We start from the raw sequence: 22,234 nt of genomic DNA on the forward strand, positions 1-22,234 counted from the left end.
GTAAGGCTGAACATTCATAGCTGTGTTGCTATGAATGTTACTCCATTAAGAGCTGCTTTCCCACCCTAAATTAAGGAGGGATTTTGCCCGTTGCCTTCCATGAGCTTCAGTCAAATATAAGGCAAGTGGGGGAACAACTCAGATCTCTTCTCCTCAAGTCGATTCATTAGACCAGACAGATTAGTCAGATGAACTGTATTTCACAGAGGTTCCCACTCACTGGTCTCCTGATGCAGGACCAGTGACTATGAAGTGCATCACAGTTTGACAGCATTTAATAATCAAAATTAAAATCACAGTATGAATTTGTCTTTAGCTAGCCACTTTAGGGAGACAAAACCAGACAACTGAGACTTCAGACAAGTGACGGTATATTAAGAAAATGGAATTAAAACAGATGGATTTTGCCTTGACGGTAAAAGTTTCAACAATAAATTCTAAGTTTCGATAGTATCGATAAAGTCCAGTTTGAAGACAAAGAGTCATAGTTTCTTTCGGCAAAGAGTCGTCGGTTTTGATGGTAAAGCCAGGTTTGATGGTAAACAGGTTTGATGATAAAGAGTCAGTTTTGATGGTAAAGCCAGATTCGATCGTAAGCAGGTTTGGTGGTAAAGCCACCTTCCATGGTAAACAGTCACGTTTGATGGTAAACAGTCACGTTTGATGGTAAACAATCAGGTTTGGTGGTAAAGAGTCAGTTTTGATGGCAAAGCAAGGTTCGATGGTAAACAGGTTTGATGGTAAAGAGTCATTCTTGATGGTAAACAGCCAGGTTCGATGGTAAACCATCAGGATTGATGGTAAAGACTCAGTTTTGATGGTAAGAAGTAGTTGGTTTTGTTGGTAGGTTTAGTTCAGGCACTGAAGGATTCCATCAGTGAGCTTTGCATCTGAAAGACAAAAGAAAGCAATGTCGCTCCCTGGCATGACATTCAGCATCAAACCCTGTCTCAGTGGTTTGGTTTCTGAACGAGAAGTCTCAAGCCTGCATGCAGCTCCGTCTGCCCTGTGATTACAGGATCCGACAGACTCGAGAAGGTGGCTAATCTAAGGTAACCTAATCAAGAACATTGCGCAGATGTGGTTCTGTCCTTCGTTCAGCAGGCTGGGATTAAACCACGACAGGTTCTTCGCTTTGTGCTCCAGATCTAGCATTCTAATGCTATTCAGCAACATCCCTCCTATGTTTGCTTGACCAACCTAATGACCAGCCCAATGACCAACCCGTAGTCAGATTATCCTATATAAATCACTTAGAAACAATGGGAAAAAGGCAGGCATGGGAAACATTCAGAAAAGAGTTAGGAAAAGAATGGCGGATTATGCTGGAATTCCTGCTTACTTGTAATCCTTCTCTTGGTATTTATCATCTATCTTGCGGCATTTCTTTTCCAGTTCACCTTCTCTTCCTTCTGCGTTGCCATATTTCCTCTTGCCAAGCCTCAGTTTCTCATTTTCCCAGAAAGAGTTGTCAAATTGTGCATGAGCTGAGGCAGGTGGAGGTGCGTGCCCTTCCCGAGAGTGTTTTTCAGACTGCTGCAGAGGTAGTGAACAATGACGGAAGTTTCCGCTGTGGCTGCTCAAGTGATGCCATCCTTCCTCTCTGCAGTGAGTGTTGTGAGCCCATCTGCTCTTGCAGTGATAATGCCTACGTGATTTGTAGAACTGACTCAATTTATGAAAGGCTTTATCAAAATGAGAGGACTTCCTCTCTCTACCATCTCCTTTTCTATGGACAGAGTCATAAGTCTTGTAATATCTGCATTTTTCCCAACTCCGTGCTTCGACGGTATGTTTCCATGCTCCAGGTTCTCTCTCCTGTGGAACGATAATACTGATTCCTGTCTTGTTCCGTTCTTTCTCTGCTTCGGGATCTGTAACGAGAGTATTTTCCTCAGATTTTGCCATTATTTGGACTGTTTCTTTCATTATAGGAAGGTCTGTACTTGCCTTCATTGCAATAGTCCTGCTTAGCATGATATTGCTGATTTGTTTCCATTCTGTGAGAGCACCTCCTTTTGCAGGAACAATCATCCACTTTGCTCCTGCTTTGCTTCTCCTCGTCAATGTCAGAGTATTGTCTCTTCTTTCGGCAGTGCTCTTTGTCAGTTTTTTTGGAGTCGTGTATCTTCTCCTCGTATTTTTGCCTGTTATCCTCTTCGCATTTTTTATTATTCAACCCCTCATTTTGTCTAGAGAATTGACTCTCCAGAACTTTATCCAGCTTTGTAAGAGAAGAGTCATTAACAGGCGGTACTTCTGCGTAGTTATTATTTTCCGTCACTACGGTTTCCATCAGACGATCACCCTCAGACCTTTGAGGTGCAGGGACACTGCACAAAACAAAAACACATTTTTCATTTGAAAAAGTTCACCTAAAAGATAAATGTTAGGAGCAAAAATCCCTTGAAGTAAAAGATTTGGTGGCTACTGGTAAACTCTGTATGTTTCTAAACTCCCTTACACAGTTTGGAAACTGTAGCTTTCTAAAGGGACTCTGTAAGGCATCAGCAGCCAAAACCACTACCTTCGCTCTCCCCAAACTAGAAAAAAGTCAACTCATTCATTTCCCTTCTCTCCACAAAATGGGAGGGCACAAGGTGGGAATTTACAGTGGAAAAGAAATCCAATTGTAAAAAAAAGTAAAATTATCCTATGAAGAAACAGAACCATTCTGGGAGGCATCTGCTTTCATTAATATCAGAATAACACATGTTCAGTGCTGATGTCTGCAACCCTACACATACAGTGTGGAAAGCTTTCTATTAAATAGTACTAGTAGATGGGTAAAACAATGATAAACTTGTATGAAATCTTGTTTTCATCAGAGTGTACTCAATTTACCTTGTTTTCTCTGACAACCTGTTCAGGTGGCTGTAGGCCAGGGATTCTAAGACTATTTCTTGAGGAATCGGTGACTCAGCTACAGGTACCTACAATTAAAACGCAGACGTTAACAGACAAAAAAAATACTACCTTTAGAAGAAAACTGTTTTCAAAATTTCCTCATTAGTCATTAAACAAGATCACTTTGCCTTACATGCACCATTGCTATCTCACACATCACCCCTTCCCCCCCAGTATATTTATGAAACTTATGAAGTACTATCTCAGGTGAAATTTTCTGAAGTTGACATGTTCTCACATGCCAGTTCAGCTCTGCAAATTCTAATGCGACAATAGCACAAAGCGTTAACGATGAAGTTTAAATTTGTGCTGTTTTCACATGACTTAGGAACATTTTAATGCTCCTGAATACTAAACACACCATAGGTGAGGAGTTCTAGATGGAACAAACAACTCACTGGTTCAAGCAATCCATTTGTTTTAGCAAAGAATATCTCAGAAGGTTTAGCAGGTTGGACTTGGGAAGTAAAATCATCAAGTTTCAGTCCATTTTGTTTAGATCCATTATCTAAACTAATAGCACAATTTAGTGAATCATTTTTTGGCAGCACATGATGGGATCTCTCTTCTTCAGCACTCTCACAGAAAGAACGGGAATTCTGCAACGTGCCGACTACCTTCAGTATTACAGTTCCGTTGGAAGATACGTTGTAATTCATTTTAAACACGCCATTCGACGCCTCAGATTTTCCTGAAGACTCTGGACTGGAAGCGACTGTAGCATCAGACCCGAGTGTAGAACTTCCATTCACTGCTGGCTCTACAAACATTTCATCAGGAACTTCCTGTTTGGAAATGTTAGCAGCAACTGCCACTGTAGATGCATTTGAGGTAGACTCTGCTCTGAGAGAATTTGCAATTGTGGAGGAAGGAACAGCCTTGCTGAGATCCTCATTCTCCAGAGCACTGGTAAGACAGTCAGGTTGTGACACAGTCTGACACTCAGGCAATATTTTACGAATACTGATAGTGATCTTCTGGGCTTTTGATGGATCCGTAGTTGAAGGCCTGGTAATTGCCCAGTTTTGAATGCAAGCTGTTGATGGAGCTGAAGATGGCCTTTTTATGGTGATACCAACAGGATTTGTATCCTCTTCTAGGGGTCCATTTCCATTTAAACGACTTGAATTCTGTATTTAAAAAGAAAAGATTGCAAGATGAATATGTGCGATCACACCGCACTTATTAAAACATTAAATTCTCCTACTAAATATTTCTACAAATTGCCTCACCACCTAAGAAGAAAAACACGCCACTTCCAATATAAACCTAAGTCCAACAAGTGTGTTTCATTCCTGCTGCTTTTGGTTTACTGCATCTTGGTATCAAATGAGCCTCATTTTCTGAAACCCACTCAAACAACTTAACATTGACTAAAGCTCTTCCCAAATATGTTTATTTTCCCCTTTAAACGTTCCCTGAAAACACTGCTATAATTGCTCTGGTACTCAGGACCAAGAAAAATCGTTTTCACTGTCTCAGCTGAAGTAACACTGGGGGAGTGATATTTAATTATTATTATTACTACTACTATTCTTCTTATCGTCATCATCATCATCAAGAATTAACAGACTCCTCCAAGTGTCTCAAAAGCGTAGCTCTCAGTGCTTTAGAAAGCGCTTTGAGTTGGAAGTATAATGAAGTAGCATGGCTGCACAATTTGGGACTAGCTACTGTTTGAATAATTCTGGCTGTTGCATGATGGTTGTGAAGAAAGCTGCAGTGTGGGAGGGAAAACAATTCATCAGATGCTCTAAAACAACAAGCTACCCCCCCCCCCCCCCATCAAAAGAAAACAACATTATCAATTTGGTGCCATTATTTGCTCCCTGCAAATTACCTTAATCATACGAGGAGGAAGCCGTGCTCCCATAAATCCAGCCTGCTTACTATTAGGCCCGTGCTGACCAAGGAATGAACGGGGATAAGAAGTTGCTGGTAAGCAAAAACCACGTTCTCCAACTGTCAAATCGTGGCGCCTTGGGAAAAAAACAGTGATATCACTTTAGAGTTTTTCTTTCAACCTATTCTTGGATTAAAACCCCATCTGTAATTTTCTAAGAACAGATGACGTGACACAGAAGCCACATACAAAAGACTCAACCGAGACTACAAACTAAAAAAACAGACAATGGTCTCCCTACAATGACTATTCTTGTCAGAGCAACATCTCACCCTTACGCCATCTACGGTGTTATTTCTCCTCTTCTAAATTACCCCGCTACGTAGAGCGGATACAGAGCAATGTACACAAGCACACCAGTTTAAGGCCAAGCAATGAAAGACAGTAAATGACAGCGGTAAGTTCAGGTTAGACAGAACTGAATTACAGAAACAGTAAACTTTTCCTAGGACAGAAAGAAAAACACTTGGAAAAAAAAGAAAAGTATCAGTAACAGGAAAGTAAATATATTCTGAACAGATTCAGTAGTCGGTATTACCTGATATAAAAAAGTAAATAAGCTTGCTGATTGAGAACCGTTTTGATATCGGAACGCTCCACTATGGCATCATTCATTCGATACCAAAATCCATTGCCGGCCTGCAAACAAAAGACAGTGGCATCTTCAGACAAAACGCATGATGTCCAAATGACATCACAGGCGGAACACTACAGCACGAAACGTACCAAACAAATCAAACGGAACACATCATTCAACCTTTCTCCATCAAAATGGTGGTTGCCGGTAACATTGATTTTCTTTGTTTATTTTACCCTGTTAGAAATCAAGCTGATACCCACCTTTATGAAGCAGATATAGTGTCCAGCATTGCAGCTGAAACCAGAATGAACAAGAACTGCATATAAAGAATACATGAGTGGTTCTCCCCTTGACTGGGACATATATGCTCGAAGATCCAAATATTCAGGGTATTCCACATCCTAAACACAAAACAGGAAGATTCAAAAATTACCCCGAAACACTTCATGGAACAGCCTGACAAAAACCCTTCTCAAAACACAGGCTAGGATCACACAAATATAGTCTTGATTCATTTAAAAATACCTATTCTCAGAAACAATATTTCGTAATTGAAGCTGCAGAGAACTACTCTTATGGTTACCGTAAGCCATAGTTGTTAGATTGACTTTTCTTGGACTATTGTTATTACACTTACAGCCTGCAAACATTAACAGCTTTTAAACCGTAGAATCATAGAATAGTTAGGGTTGGAAGGGACCTTAAGATCATCTAGTTCCAACCCCCCTGCCGTGGGCAGAGACACCTCCCACTAAACCATGCCACCCAAGGCTCTGCCCAACCTGACCTTGAACACCGTCAGGGATGGAGCATTCACAGCTTCCCTGCGCAACCCATTCCAATGCCTCACCAGCCTAACAGTAAAGAATTTCTTCCTTATATCCAATCTAAACTTCCCCCGTTTAAAATGATATTTTCTTGGGGAAATCTCCCATTCCGAGAAGATAAAGCTGCTTTACAGCTGCAAATATACCTTGTTGATCTTGCCACCAGTAAAATCTGCAAATCTTTTCAGCGATACGATGAGAACTTTGGAGGAGCGATGTATCGTGCACCTCTTGGAGGCAGGAACCATGTTTTCGCACCTTAAAAACAAGCACAGACAAATGTTTAACAGCAAATTCTTCCCCCTCCCAAAACTCAAACAAGTTTTCATCTCTCGCACAGGCTTATGAACCCATATGCTGCACTTCACGTTTGTTAATAGACAGAAGGTAACAGCATGTAAGCGGACAGCTCTACAAAACAAAGGACTTAGAACATTATCCTTTCACACGGAACACTAGGACCTTCAGCCAGCTGATGTTGCCTCCCACCCCAAATCGTTGTCCTTAGCTCTGTGCTTCAGCTCACCACTACTTAGCAGACATCCCCTTTAACTTCTGGCCAGACGAATACTTCTGTGTGCAACCTCACACTGACGAAGGCTAATAAACCCCAGCGCAGGCAGCAGTAGGAATAAAAGTCTAATATGAGCTAATGGCCACAATTCTTCTATTTCCAAATATTCATGTGACACATTAAACGCCTTCTCTTGGACTCAGATGGAATTAGTAGGAATCTTACTTGCTACACTTATAGCTGTTTACTCCGTCCAATTGTTCAGGTGTCACAAATTGTTTCAGAGCCGCGGTGAGAGACGTAACGGTCTGGATGAATAAGAAGGTAGAGCACTAGGTCACTGGAAATGCAAAATTTCAAACACTTCCTGGTATAACTACGAGAGAACCTTGCTAGTTCATCCTCAAGTGACCTACTGTCAACCGGCAACCACTGTGAAGGAGGCAGAAACCTCAGAGTACGCTGAGCATTTACCTCCTGTGGAAATGATGCTACTTCGAAATAAAAAGATAAAGTTTGCAGTGCCACAGACACCATCTGTACTATGCTACGGCATCAATAATGAGAACAAGCAAACCCATCAGCCTAACGATATAGATGCTGAAGCAGAATAACAGAGAAGTGTGAGGGTATAGGTGTTTGTGTAGATGTAATTACTGTTTTTACAGGTTAAACCCACTGCAAACATGGAGAGCATCTAGATGCATTCCACACAAGACCAAAGCCCAATCCACTCCCACCCAACACCAAGCTCTTTCCTTTTAGCAGTGTATATTTTTAAGTAAAATGCCTTTATCTGGAAATCTCTACAGGTCCTTATGCAGCTCGAGCCGTATTCACAAAACACCTTACCTCTATATCCAAAGTAATACTGAGGAATGGCTCGTGCCTGTCCGAAACGGCTTTGCAGTTCAAGCATTTTACTGGAATCAGAATACAAATGCTTAACACTGACTGGACAAATTTAGAGTCTTCATACATTTTACTTTAGTCAAAGCACAAAGTCCTTTACTACAGACAAACAGACACACACCAGTTCAAAGGACAGGAAGAATTGTAACAAGTACCTCGGGATCTTAGGTATCCTCCAAATATTTGATAAATAAGTGTAGTGGCTTGAGAAGATGTGTCCCATCTGGAAAGAAATGATAAATCAGGCCTCAGATGATACGAGGCTCAGAGTTAACTCTTCAAACAGTTTTTACCAAGGACAGTCATTTTAATGTAGTATAGTAAAGAAAGGAGTAAAAGGGGCTAGAGAACATCTAAGGGTTAAATAATTCGTTTATGCGTACGTGGTGCCTCCATTCAAGCAAGCTTTCTGCAAAGCATCAACAGTGAAGGACAAGAATTCATGTGCATCCTCTTGACTGCCGTAACAGAAATGTTCTCCTATACCTAATAAATAAGAAGGTGGTTATATTTATCTCCTAGAAAATGAAAGAAAACTCACGTTTCTAAAAGTATCAAAATCATTTCTATGCATCAGAGAGTGCTTTGAAGTTACCCAATATATCAAAAGAAAACCATCTGAAATGACTTACTTTTAAGGCCATTGATAACAGATATAGGTTTGATAGCACTATTAGAGAAACACAGGGCCTGGTTAATGTGAGCTTCCAATGTACACATCATACAGAAGCCTTTTTCGTGACCTGAAGAGTGAAAGAAGCAACACAGTCTAGTCAAATAAGCATTGCTACCAAAAAAAGAACAAAACCAAAAAACAATAGCCACGAAAAACACTACTGATATTGATGACACAGCGCTAAGAGAGAATGCGTGCGAATTTCAGCATATTGCTGTTAGGTGAGCTACATGACACAGAGCTAAGAATCCTCTGGGAGAAAGGAAAGGTTAAAGGAAGGTATGTGTAAGTATTTCTGCCCTCCTTTTTGCAACAGGGTTCTTAACTGGAAGCATTTTTATCTATGTCAAAAAAAAACACAGTTAAATTTCTAGGAATAAACACTAAGATGCCAAACCAAAAAGCATGCATGTACCTTTGTCAAAATAGACCTAGAAGGATATGAAAAGAGGCTCCTATGCCAAATCAGTTCAAGCATAGAATGGAAATGTGAAGAACACAAATTCAAAGGCTTAAAAAAATACAAACTTTTAACTAGAATAAAACCAGTCTAAATTTTAATACTGCCCCACACAAATTTCCATTTCAGGTCAGCAGAAATTAGCTCGTAGTGCTTTCTAGGGTGTGGGCTTTTTTAATGGGTCAATAGTGAACATGTCATTTATTGCAGTACTAGCACATGACGCTATCTAGGCTGCAGAGACGAAGACGCTACGATGCCAACATCCTACATTTTACCACCTTTCTACCAGCAGGAAACACAAATGCCAAATGTTCATCAAATGCCTTCCTTTACAACGTACTTCGCTATTCACACAAAGCAAGAAATGCTCTTTATTTGCAACTTTGCCATTGGGCATTAAATGAACAAATGCACTTTATATGCCATTCCGAGCTTCCTGTTAAATAAGCACGGAATCACAGAATCATTTATGTTGAAAAAGACCACGAAGATGGCATTCAAAGCCAGCTTCGACAGGTAAAACGGGAAAGCCACGCATTTTCTCCACAGAATCACTCTTGTTCTTTCACCTTTGCAGCCGCCCAACGTATTTATAATCATGTTAGAAAGTACTCACATGACTTGCTGTGTTCAAGAGACAGCATGTAATTGGCCAGAGGAGGTGTGTACGTCAAACACTGTAAAGTAGCATTAAGGTAACACGTATTGCCCAGATTCCACAGTCCAACTCCAACGTTCAGTGGCTGTTGCCAATCCATGCAGATTTTCTCAGGTGGAAAAAGAATTTTACGTGGTGGGGCAATTCCATCATTAACGACTGCAAGAAAATCAGATTTCAAAAAATATTTAATGTTTCTCTTTGAAAAAGCATGTTTAAAAGGGAGCATTCTGCAGGAGGACCCAGAAGAACCAGGTCTGCTCCACAACGCAAAACAACATGATGAACAGATTGTAAGAACTAGGATGGAAAAGTAAGGGAGTAACCAGCGGAGCAGGTAACCCTACGGATACCAGACCTCTTCCTGAGCAGGGTTAGCATTCAAAGGCTTGTGAATAATGGAAGCCATAAACACAAAGGTAAAATGTACTTTTCTCTGCACAGCACAGAAGACCTGGCTAAGTCTGTGTATTATAAAAACCTCCTCAAACCCATTGTTGCAAGTAGGTTTTTAAAGATAAAACTACAGGTCTTCCAATACCAGTCCCTTCAGTTGCCTTAGGGGACTCACAAAATTGCAGCCTAGTGCTGAAGGCTTTAGTCATCATCTTGTATCAGTGCAACAAATGAGAACTGTGTTTTCTAACTTTTGGGTATTTTGTTCTGAAGAAAGGAGGGGAAGGACAGAAGACACACTAACTTTGCTCTTCCTGGCCAAAAGGCTTAGGTTTTTCAGAGGCTCTAGAATACACAGAACCTGTCGGTACTTTCTCTGCATCTTCCTCAGGTTGTGACAGGTTTTTAAATATTGAAGATATTCTCTTTAAAGTCATTGTTCGTATCTGTAACAGAGGTAAAAGTTCTGGTTGACTTAAGACTATCAAGAAGCATTCCAGAAGGAAATTCTGTCACTCAGTATCAAAGAGATAACTTGAAGAACTAAATAGCTGGTAAGAAATATGAAAAAAACAAAAACAAACGACAACAACCAAACTAAAAACCCCACTCACAAAACTGCGGTTAAGTGCGATTACACATTTGTCTCATGACAAAACAAACATTGGCAGCGGTGACTGTAAAACAATAACATACACAAAAACACCTACGTAGAAATAAGGAGCAATACAAAACTACTACTACTGTAGTAGACATGAAGACATGAAAGCACTTCTATGTCTCTAAATTGCAAACGACACTTCCACAATGCAACACTACCGTAAGAAAAAGATACCCAAACTAAACCAACAACAAAAAAGCAAAACCACCCCCCCCCCCAAAAAAAAACACAAAACCAAAACCCAAACGTATACACACACACAAATTCGAAATAAGGAACAACCCGAACACACACACAAACACACACACACAAACCCATACACACACGCCACGCTTGTTTACTTTCATCAAAAATAATCCAGCTGCCAACCCAGGAAACCCGCAGTTAATTATCACTTTAACCTTACCTGGAAGCAAAGGGGTCCGAGTTTGTCAGCTCCGGGGTCGGGGACGGCGTCGGGGTCTGTGTCCGTCCCGGGACCGTGGTCTCCGTCCGCCCAGGGGCTTCTCTGCTCTCCCAAGGCGCGGCTGCCCAGTGTTTCACCGGGGTCTGAGGGTCTGCTTCTCCCGGGTCGCAAGAGAAGCTCTCGAAGCCGGTTAACGTCATAGTAGCAGTTCCAGATGGAACTGTCCGGCCTTCCGTCACCAGCGCTAAGCCTGAAGCACCTACCCGCTCACCCCCCGCTCTGCCTTTCCGACAGGTTTTGGTTCCTAAGAGCAGTTTGGCACCGCTGCTCTCACGGACCGGCGCGGCACGCAGCATGTCCGCGCTTGGGAGCGGCAAGAGCCCAAACACAGCCAAACCAAAGAGACCCTGACGCGGAAGGCGAGGGCAGAGCGCGGCTCCGAGGGATCCCTCGCTTCACCTCACCTCGCCTCGCCCTACCCGCTCCACCTCACGCTACGACCCAGCCCCGCTCGGCACTTCCCACCCGCGGCAACCACTGTGCGGGGACAGCCTCAGCGCCGCCCCGCCCCGCCTCGGTGCCCTCAACCCCTCCCCAGGTGTCGCTTTCCGGGCTCGCAGCTCCAGGACCGTCCGGAAGCAGGAGCGCAGCAGCGGGCGGCCTGGGGCGACTCTGTGCTCATGGCAACTAACGGACGGGACGTGAGGACGGCGAGAATCCAAGCGTTCGATTCCCCGCGGGAGGCCGCAGGCCCCGCGAGGAGCCGCCGCCTCCTCGCCAAGCAAGGAACAACGCCGCTCGTGCCGCGGGAGCTGGGGTTTTACCGCGATGCTTTTCTACTCCCAGTGCACGTGCTGTTCTTAAGGGAAAGCCCCTAGTTCCATGCTGGACGCACAGGGTGGCTTTTTTGGACTGCTTCCGGTAGCAGGCAGTTTTTCACAGACTTGTTGAACCTGAGCCGTGCCTGCTGTGCCAGTGACCGCTTTGGGGACCCACTGCTTTATCAAAGCAATTTTGCTTGGTGGAGTTGCAGAGCAGCTCGGCATACAGCACAGGGAAACGTGCCGTCCTGGCAAAGCCACAGACTTACCAAGGCGATGTGTTTGAAATCCCCTTTTGACTGTCAAGGCGAGGCTGGTTGGTTGGTCCAGTCTTGCTGATGTGCCCTGTTTTGCATGGGGTGTCATCCTGCCAGCGTTCTGCTTTATTGCATGTTTGCCATAAAGGCTGAGAGGAAAAGAACAAAGTAAACGTTTCTACACCTCAGATTTTCCCCAGAGCGTGTGGAATTGTGGTCTGCTTGGATGCCTGTTCAGATACAAGTACTTTCAAGGGAGTGAAACTCAACCAGCGGAGGTACAATCCTTGAACAAGTGTCGGCGTGGAGATACCTTTGCTTAATGGAACACATTTAAACTCTTTCTAGAAATGATTTGGAGTCGTATGTCCTGCGTTTGCAAAGCAGCGTGATCTCAGAGCTGCTCACTTCACCTGTTTCGAGTCTTCTGTTCCGCAACTTCAGGTTTTGTATTTGAGCAATGCGTACATCAGTTTGAGCTCTGTACAAGTAGAGCTGTAATGCAAATAAGCCAGAATCAGTGGTACCAAGAAGTGCAAGGGTGTGAAAAGCAGCCAATAAAGTATTTCTGGAGAAATGTGAGGTTACAAAAGCATTCATAAGCCATGAAGCACTTTTGTATCAGTTCTTCCCTTCTGAAAATCTGTTTATTTAACCGGGTGAGGATGCCTGCCCAGAAGCATGAAGGAAATGCCTTGGGAGTTAATTTGCTGTATTTAGATGAAGTTCTTCTATCCGGCAGGAATAACTATTGAGAGTAACGTATAACTAAGGCTATTGTAGCAGGAAATATAGTATTTCTCAGCATTAAAAAAATGCGACATCTTAATCAGCTATTTGTGGTGCTCAGTCAATCTCTTTTAATTTACCAAAGCTAACAGAATAATGTTCTTGTGTGCGATGATATTTCATTCCGAATGTGCTTTGTAAGAGGAATAAGAGGGAGTGAAACTGGCCCAAACTTTCCACTGTCCACAAGGCCAGTAAAACAAAGTGGCTTGTGAAAATACCAGGCAAGTAGGTAAACTCGGAGTTATTCCAGTTAAGGAAATTCTTAACTGGAATCCAGTTCGGTACATGAAGTAGAGAGGGACTGTTCAGCTACCTGAGGAGGTAGCTATTATGTATTGTCGAGGGCATCAACAAGGTGAAGTTTGTCCGATTCTGAAGCCAAATGAGAAATTGAACAATCTAAACTCATTCCCTTAATCCCTGACGGCAAACTAACAATTGAGAAATCTAAACCTAGATATTCAAAGGAGGACAGAAAATCGGAGATCCTAAAGGAGAGGAAAACAAAGAAGATTGGGTTCAGATACCTGATGGGTGAACTGTAATCCCCTATAAGCAACTCTGGAAGCTAGTTCAGGAGAAAGATAACAATTCATTGGGGTAGCAACTCTTTGTATAAATACTTAGATGACCAAATTGCAGGAAGGAATCTATATAACACAGTTCAATTAGTGACAATGTCAGCTCTGTCTCAAGAATAATCCTAAAATTGAAAATAGAAATCAAATTGGTACAACTCGGGAGGAATTTATCTGGGACAACACTGGCAAATAAATTTTTCTGAATTACCGAGACCAATATTTGTTGGTGTTAATGAATACTTTTTCAGGGTGGCCAGAAGCATTCCCTTGTAGAATAAATAATGCAAGACAAGTAATTGGAACATTGTTAAACACTATAATACCTTGTTTCGGAGTACCAGAGGCAATTTCTTCCGACCGAGGCTCACCCTTTAGTGCAAAAGAGTTACAAGAAATTAGCAAAAATCAGGCAACTACATGTTCCTTACAGGCCTCAGGCCAGTGGGCAAGTAGAAAAGATGATCAAACAACAGATTAGTAAAATATTAATACCAAGCCTTACCACTGGCTCTATTAAGAATTTGAACTAAACCTCGGTCGAAAGAAGAGGCTATCCCATGTAAAATTTTATATGGAAGACCGTATCAGTCCCAGTTTAAAGGAGAAAACCTTCTCCGACTTCCAGAAGACTTTCTCCTAAAATTTCTGGTCAATCTGGGAAAGCAATTAGAAGAAGTAAGAGAATACTGAGGACAAGAGTGAGAGGCATGGATTATTCGACTCACCCTTTTAGATCCAGAGACTGGGTTTATGTTAAGAATTTTTCAGGAGATCCTCTACAGGAGAAGTGGAGCGGACCGTACCAGATAATATTGACCACCTTTACAGCAGGGAAGATAAAGAAACAACCTGCTTGCAAGAATATAGAACCATAGAAGACGTGGCGGATCAAACCTTCAGGACCCTCGCATATGAAATTATATCAGTCGTGATTTGGATTTATGTGATAACTGACATACCAGCTTGGGACTAATACTTATACCTGAAATTAATGCAGAATGCTACTAAAGTTGTTAATTGTAGTGACTGTTTGGTGTGTGCACAGTTGCCTGAATCGGGAGAAGACCAGGGCCTTCCATTAATTGGCATTCCAATTTCCAACACTGCAATTTTAAGATTTGGAATAGTTAACCAGAATAGGAGACTATGTTTGTTTAAATGCCACAGGTGTAGGTCACTCTTCAAATTGTATAGATGGTATCGTGGTTCAGTGGTAGCTTGGTTCCTGAAGGGAAAGGATGGTATTGGTTAAGAGAGGGTTTAACCCTATTGCTGAACAGAATACTGCATTTTGTGAGATGTTTTGTGAGGCAATCATAAATATCTCAGCAACCGTAGAGGAAATATGGAAAAAGTTAACTTCATGGTTACCTGATCTCTTCTGGTTAAGGCAACTGGTTGCAGGAATATTACTATTAATTGTTTTAATATTGATTACTTGTGGTATAACAAAATGTTCTTCCTGAAATTGTAAACGATCTATGATAAATGATGAAGATTGAAAAAAGAAATGAAATTTAAGTATCAAGTAGAAACGGGAAACTATTTCAAAAACACTATGGATGGTAATGGCACTACATAAAATGTTGCAAGAGAATTTGCAAAAGGACAGAAAAAGGGGGTATAGACATCTGTTGGTGCTATCAGACACCTTTTCAGGTTGGCCGGAAACCTTTCCAACTAGAAACGTACAAGCCTGGGAGGTAACAAAGATGTTGTTACAGGATGGTTGTGGGGATTTCGAAAGTATGTGCTGCATGAACTTATCTAACCATTCTGAATCAATTCATGCTAAGCTGCGAAAATTGCAGGAAAATGTGCAAGAGCTTAGAATTGTTGGAGGTAGAATGGATGAATGGCTAAATAACCTAGGAGTTACTGGATGGTTCAGGGAAATACTTAAACAAGGCCTTCTAATCTTAACTATAGGACTACTCATTTTAATGACTGAACCTTGCATAATACAAAGTATATCAAAATCATTTTATAAATCGATAGAAGAAACATGGATAGCTCTGTTATAAATAATATAGTAAAAGAATTTACTCATTTTATAGAAAAAGGGGGGATTGATACAGGGGTAACCAATGTACAGGGGGGGTGTACAGGGGGGGTGTAGAGGGGGGTTAGAGAAATTTGCTTGCTTAAACAAAAGTATTGTCTGCAGCTATCATGCCTACTAAGCAGAACAAAGGCACTAACCATTGATAAGGAAAAGCAGACACCTGGTTCTTTTGACAAGGAAAAGCAGACTGATTCCGCGAGTAGCACGGAGCAGCGACAGCGGCGCCGGGGTCTGTGTCCCTCCGAACTGGGGTCCGAGTTTGTCAGCTGCGGGGTCTGCTGCTCTGTCCGCCCCGGGGTCGGGGTCTGTGTCAGTGACTTCTTGTGTTCCAGTGAAAGCACGTAATTGGCCAGAGGAGGCGCGGAAGTTACACACTGCAGAGTAGCATTAAGGTAACACGTATTGCCCAGGTTCTGCAGTCCAGCTCCAACGTTCAGTGGCTGTTGGCAATGCATGCAGGTTTTCTCAGGTGGAAAAAGAATTTTACGTGGCGGGGCAATTCCGTCGTTAACAACTGCAAGAAAATCAGATTTCAAAAAATATTTACTGTTTCTGCAACTCGTTTACTGTCATAAAAAAGAATCCAGCTGCCAAGCTGGGAAACTCGGAGTTACTCCAGTTAAGGAAGATCTTAACTGGAAGCCAGTTCGGTACACGAAGTAGAGAGGCACTCGAAGCTCTCATTCCCCGCTGTCGGCGCCCAGCAACGCTTCCTGCCACTACTGGCGACCCCGAGATCGGGGACCGCGAGTTGTACGGAGCGGCGAGAGCGGCCCCGGGGTCTGCGTCTCTCCGCCCAGGGGCCGGAGTTTGTGACCCCCCAGGGGTCTCGCTTTCCTCCCCAGGGGCGTGTGCCCGGTGTTTCACCGCGGTCCGAGGGTCTGCTTCTGTGGGGTCGCGAGATAAGCTCATGCCTTCCATGAGCTTCAGTCAAATATAAGGCAAGTGGGGGAACAACTCAGATCTCTTCTCCTCAAGTCGATTCATTAGACCAGACAGATTAGTCAGATGAACTGTATTTCACAGAGGTTCCCACTCACTGGTCTCCTGATGCAGGACCAGTGACTATGAAGTGCATCACAGTTTGACAGCATTTAATAATCAAAATTAAAATCGCAGTATGAATTTGTCTTTAGCTAGCCACTTTAGGGAGACAAAACCAGACAACTGAGACTTCAGACAAGTGACGGTATATTAAGAAAATGGAATTAAAACAGATGGATTTTGCCTTGACGGTAAATGTTTCAATAATAAATTCTAAGTTTCGATAGTATCGATAAAGTCCAGTTTGAAGATAAAGAGTCATAGTTTTTTTCGGCAAAGAGTCGTCGGTTTTGATGGTAAAGCCAGGTTTGATGGTAAACAGGTTTGATGGTAAAGAGTCAGTTTTGATGGTAAAGCCAGATTCGATCGTAAGCAGGTTTGGTGGTAAAGCCACCTTCCATGGTAAACAGTCACGTTTGATGGTAAACTATCAGGTTTGGTGGTAAAGAGTCAGTTTTGATGGCAAAGCAACATTCAATGGTAGACAGGTTTGATGGTAAAGAGTCATTCTTGATGGTAAACAGCCAGGTTCGATGGTAAACCATCAGGATTGATGGTAAAGACTCAGTTTTGATGGTAAGAAGTAGTTGGTTTTGTTGGTGCTCTGTGACTACAGGATCCGACAGACTCGAGAAGGTGGCTAATCTAAGGTAACCTAATTAAGAACATTGCGCAGATGTGGTTCTGTCCTTGGTTCAGCAGGCTGGGCTTAAACCACGACAGGTTCTTCGCTTTGTGCTCCAGATCTAGCATTCTAATGCTATTCAGCAACATGCCTCCTATGTTTGCTTGACCAACCTAATGACCAGCGTAATGACCAACACGTAGTCAGATTATCCTATATAAATCACTTAGAAATGGGAAAAAGGCAGGCATGAGAAACATTCAGAAAAGTGTTAGGAAAAGAATGGCGGATTATGCTGGAATCCCTGCTTGCTTGTAATCCTTCACTTGGTATTTATCATCTATCTTGCGGCATTTCTTTTCCACTTCACCTTCTCTTCCTTCTGCATTGCCATATTTCCTCTTGCCAAGCCTCAGTTTCTCATTTTCCCAGAAAGAGTTGTCAAATTGTGCATGAGCTGAGGCAGGTGGAGGTGCGTGCCCTTCCCGAGAGTGTTTTTCAGACTGCTGCAGAGGTAGTGAACAATGACGGAAGTTTCCGCTGTGGCTGCTCAAGTGATGCCATCCTTCCTCTCTGCAGTGAGTGTTGTGAGCCCATCTGCTCTTGCAGTGATAATGCCTATGTGATTTGTAGAATTGACTCAATTTGTCAAAGTCTTTATCAAAATGAGAGGACTTCCTCTCTCTACCATCTCCTTTTCTATGGACAGAGTCATAAGGCTTGTAATATCTGCATTTTTCCCATCTCCATGCTCCAGGTTCTCTCTCCTTTGGAATGATAATACTGATTCCTGTCTTGTTCCGTTCTTTCTCTGCTTCAGGATCTGTAACGAGAGTATTTTCCTCAGCTTTTGCCATTATTTGGACTGTTTCTTTCATTATGGGAAGGTCTGTACTTGCCTTCATTGCAGTAGTCCTGCTTAGGATGATATTGCTTATTTGTTTCCATTCTGTGAGAGCACCTCCTTTTGCAGGAACAATCATCCACTTTGCTCCTGCTTTGCTTCTCCTCGTCAATGTCAGAGTATTGTCTCTTCTTTCGGCAGTGCTCTTTGTCAGTTTTCTTGGAGTCGTGTATCTTCTCCTCGTATTTTTGCCCGTTATCCTCTTCGCATTTTTTATTATTCAGCCCCTCATTTTGTCTAGAGAATTGACTCTCCAGAACTTTATCCAGCTTTGTAAGAGAAGAGTCATTAACAGGCGGTACTTCTGCATAGTTATTATTTTCCATCACTACGGTTTCCATCAGACGATCACCCTCAGACCTCTGAGGTGCAGGGACACTGCACAAAACAAAAACCACATTTTTCATTTGAAAAAGTTCACCTAAAAGATAAATGTTAGGAGCAAAAATCCCTTGAAGTAAAAGATTTGGTGGCTACTGGTAAACTCTGTATGTTTCTAAACTCCCTTACACAGTTTGGAAACTGTAGCTTTCTAAAGGGACTCTGTAAGGCAGTCTCTTTAGAAACCGACTCTTACACATTCAGCAGTGCCCAGAGAAGATGTTTTTCTTCTCTTGAGCTTGCAAGTAGTACATTAAAACCCACACCCAACACATTTGTCTCCCTCTGCTCACTGCTCTGCATCGCATCAGTAGCCAAAACCACTACCTTCGCTCTCCCCAAACTAGAAAAAAGTCAACTCATTCATTTCCCTCTCTCCACAAAATGGGAGGGCACGAGGTGGGAATTTACATTCACACATCCTAGGATGGAAAAAAAAAAATAGAAAAAGATTTCCGATCGTAAAAAAAAAAGGAAAATAATTCTATGAAGAAAGAGAACCATTCTGGGAGGCATCTGCCTTTAATTAATATCAGAATAATACATACTCGGCGCTGACATCTGCAACCCTACATTTACAGTGCCTGAGAAGGGATATAGGGAGTACATGCTGTGGGCCACCCTATGGTTTTACCTGTGGGATCATTCAGAAGACCTGAGAAAGTGGGATGGAAAACCTACCTCAGTTCTGGAGGAACAAGTCCATGAATTGAAGAGAAAAACAATGGTCAAGGATGATCCTCCCAAGAAAGTTGCTGCTCCAGTGTTCAGTGAGCAGCTTCCCAGATGGGGTGGAAGAGCTGATTTTATTCCATATTCTATGATAAGGAATTGTAATCCTTTTCTACAAGAAGTAAGTGGAGAATCTTATGATCACTATTAGAGGAGCCCTGCCTCCAGCCAGATGGAGGAGAGGGACAGTCAGGTTTACTGGACTGTGTGGATCAGGTGGCCTGGCGCATCAGTCCCACAGGAGTATAAGGCTTTAGTAGACACCGGTTCCCAGTGCACCCTGATGCCACCAAGCTCTCAAGGGGTGGAACCCATTTGTATTTCTACAGTGACAGGAGGATCCCAAGAGTTGACTGTACTGGAGCCTGAAATCAGCCTAACTGGGAAGGAGTGGCAAAAGCACCCTATTGTGACTGGTCCAGAGCCTCCGCGCATCCTTGGCATAGACTAGCTCAGAAGAGGGTACTTCAGAGATCCAAAAGGGTACTGATGGGCTTTGGTGTCGTTGCCCTGGAGACGGAGGAAATTAAGCAGCTGTCCACCTTGCCTGGTCTCTCAGAGGATCCTTCTGTTGTGGGGTTGATGGAGGTCAAACAACAAGTGCCAGTCGTGACCACAACAGTGCACCGGTGGCAATATCACACCAACTGAGACTCCCTGATTCCCATCCATAAGCTGATCCATAGACTGGAGAGCCAAGGAGTGATCTGTAGGACACGCTCACCCTTTAATAGCCTTATATGTCCAGTGTGAAAGTCTAATGGAGAGTGGAGACTAATAGTAGACTATCGTGGCCTGAACGAAGTCGCAGCATCACTGAGTGCTGCCGTACCGGACATGCTGGAACTCCAATATGAACTGGAGTCAAAGGCAGTCAAGTGGTATGTCACAACTGATATTGCCAATGCATTTTTCTCAATTCCTTTGGCAGTGGAGTGCAGGCCACAGTTCGCTTTTACTTGGAAGGGCGTCCAGTACAGTTGGAACCGACTGCCCCAGGGGTGGAAACACAGCCCTACCATCTGCCATGGACTGATCCAGACTGCACTGGAACAGGGGCAAGCTCCAGAACACCTGCAATACATTGATGGCATTATCGTGTGGGGCGATACAGCAGAAGAGGTCTTTGAGAAAGGGAGGAAAATTATCCAGATCCTGCTGAAAGCTGGTTTTGCCATAAAATGGAGTAAGGTCAAGGGACCTGCAGAGAAGATTCAATTTTTGGGAATAAAATGCCATGATGGATGTCACCAGACCCCCACAGATGCGATCAACATGATAACAGCAATGTCTCCACCAACTAATAAGAAAGAAACACAAACCTTTCTTGGGCGCTGTGTGGTTCTGGTGAATGCACATCCCAAATCACAGTTCGATTGTAAGCCCTCTCTATCACATGACCCAGAAGAATGATTTTAAATGGGGCCCTGTGCAACAACAAGCCTTTGAGCAAATTAAACATGAGATAGTTCATGCAGTGGCCCTTAGACCAGTCTGGACCGGGCCAGATGTGAAAAATGTACTGTACACCATAGCCAGGGAGAATGGTCCTGCCCGGAGCCTCTGGCAGAAGACTCCAGGGGAAACTCGAGGTTGACCCCTCAGCTTTTGGAATCAGGGATACAGAGGATCTGAGGCCATCTATATTCCCACTGAAAAAGAGATACTGGCAGCCTATGAAGGGGTTTGAGCTGCTTCAGAAGTGATTGGCACTGAAGCACAGCTCCTCCTGGCACGCCTGTTACCTGTGCTGGGATGGATGTTCAAAGGCAGGGTCTCCTCTACACATCATGCAGCCAATGCTACATGGAGTAAGTGGGCTGCTCTAATTACACAACAAACTCCAACAGGAAATCCCAGTCATCCAGGAATTCTAGAAGTCGTCATGGACTGGCCAGAGGGCAAAGATTTTGGAATGTCACCAGAGGAGCAGGTTATGCGTGCTGAAGAGGTCCCACCATATAATCAACTGTCAGACAGTGAGAAGCAATATTCCTTGTTTACTGATGGGTCCTGCCGTATTGAGGGAAAGCATCGGAGATGGAAGGCAGCTGTATGGAGTCCCTTATGACAAGCTGCAGAAACTGCTGAAGGAGAGGGTGAATTGAGTCAGTTTGCCAAGGTGAAAGCCATCCAGCTGGCCCTGGACATTGCTGAAAGAGAAAAGTGGCCAGTACTTTATCTCTATACTGACTCATGGATGGTGGCAAATGCCCTGTGGGGGAGGTGCAGCAATGGAAGCAGAGGAACTGGCAGTGCAGAGGTAAACCCATCTGGGCTGCTGCACTGTGGCAAGACATCGCTGCCCGGGTGCAGAATCTGGTGGTGAAGGTACGCCATGGAGATGCCCATGTACCCAAGAGTCGAGCCACTGAGGAATACCAGAACAACCAACAAGTGGATAAAGTGGCTAAGATTGAAGTGGTTCAGATGGACTCAGATTGACAACATAAGGGTGAATTATTTTTAGCTTGCTGGGCCTGAGGCCCAGCAAGGCACCTCAGGCCATCAAGGCAGAGATGCAACAGAAAGGTGGGCTCATGATTGAGGGGTGGGTTTAACAATAGACACTATTGCCCAGGTTATTCATGAATGTGAAACATGCTGCAATTAAGCAAGCCAAGAGGATGAAGCCTTTCTGGTATGGAGGACAATGGCTGAAGTACAAATACGGGAAGGCCTGGCACATTGACTGTATCACACTCCCACCACCCTGGCAAGGCAAGTGCCATGTGCTTGCCATGGTGGAAGCAACCACGGGATGGCTGGAAACATACGCTGTGCCCCACGCCACTGCCCAGAACACTACCCTGGGCCTTGAGAAACAAGTCTTGTGGTGACATGGCACCCCAGAGAGAACCGAGTCAGACAATGGGACTCATTTCTGGAACAACCTTATAGACACTTGGACCAAAGAGCATGGCATTGAGTGGGTATATCACATCCCCTACCATGCACCAGCCTCTGGGAAAATTCAACGGTCTGATGGACTGTTAAAAACTACACTGAGAGCAATGGGTGGTGGGACTTTCAAATGCTGGGATACGCATTTACCAAAAGCCACCTGGTTGGTCAGCACCAGAGGATCTGCCAACAGGGCTGGCCCAGCACAGTCAGAACTTCTACATA

At 43.4% G+C, this 22,234-nt stretch overlaps 1 protein-coding gene across 1 annotated transcript; it reads right to left on the reverse strand.

Moving 5' to 3' along the window:
- Nucleotides 1-1,186: 1,186 nt before the first annotated feature.
- LOC133279831 (ubiquitin carboxyl-terminal hydrolase 42-like) lies at nt 1,187-11,259 on the reverse strand. Its single transcript, XM_061474007.1, is given in 17 exon segments — nt 1,187-1,786; nt 1,788-2,333; nt 2,845-2,933; nt 3,306-4,037; nt 4,748-4,886; nt 5,349-5,449; nt 5,651-5,791; nt 6,364-6,475; nt 6,957-7,039; nt 7,584-7,654; nt 7,799-7,866; nt 8,027-8,129; nt 8,276-8,386; nt 9,399-9,599; nt 10,141-10,282; nt 10,451-10,454; nt 10,904-11,259. Coding segments are annotated over 17 exon segments (3,447 nt in total). The 3' UTR covers nt 1,187-1,338.
- Between the last annotated feature and the right edge of the window lie 10,975 nt (nt 11,260-22,234).

The sequence above is a fragment of the Pezoporus flaviventris genome, unplaced genomic scaffold (assembly GCF_033815535.1).
Source record: "Pezoporus flaviventris isolate CSIRO_AGI_PZ_B2104156 unplaced genomic scaffold, CSIRO_AGI_Pfla_v1 ptg000078l, whole genome shotgun sequence".
NCBI classification, from domain to species: Eukaryota; Metazoa; Chordata; class Aves; order Psittaciformes; family Psittacidae; genus Pezoporus; species Pezoporus flaviventris.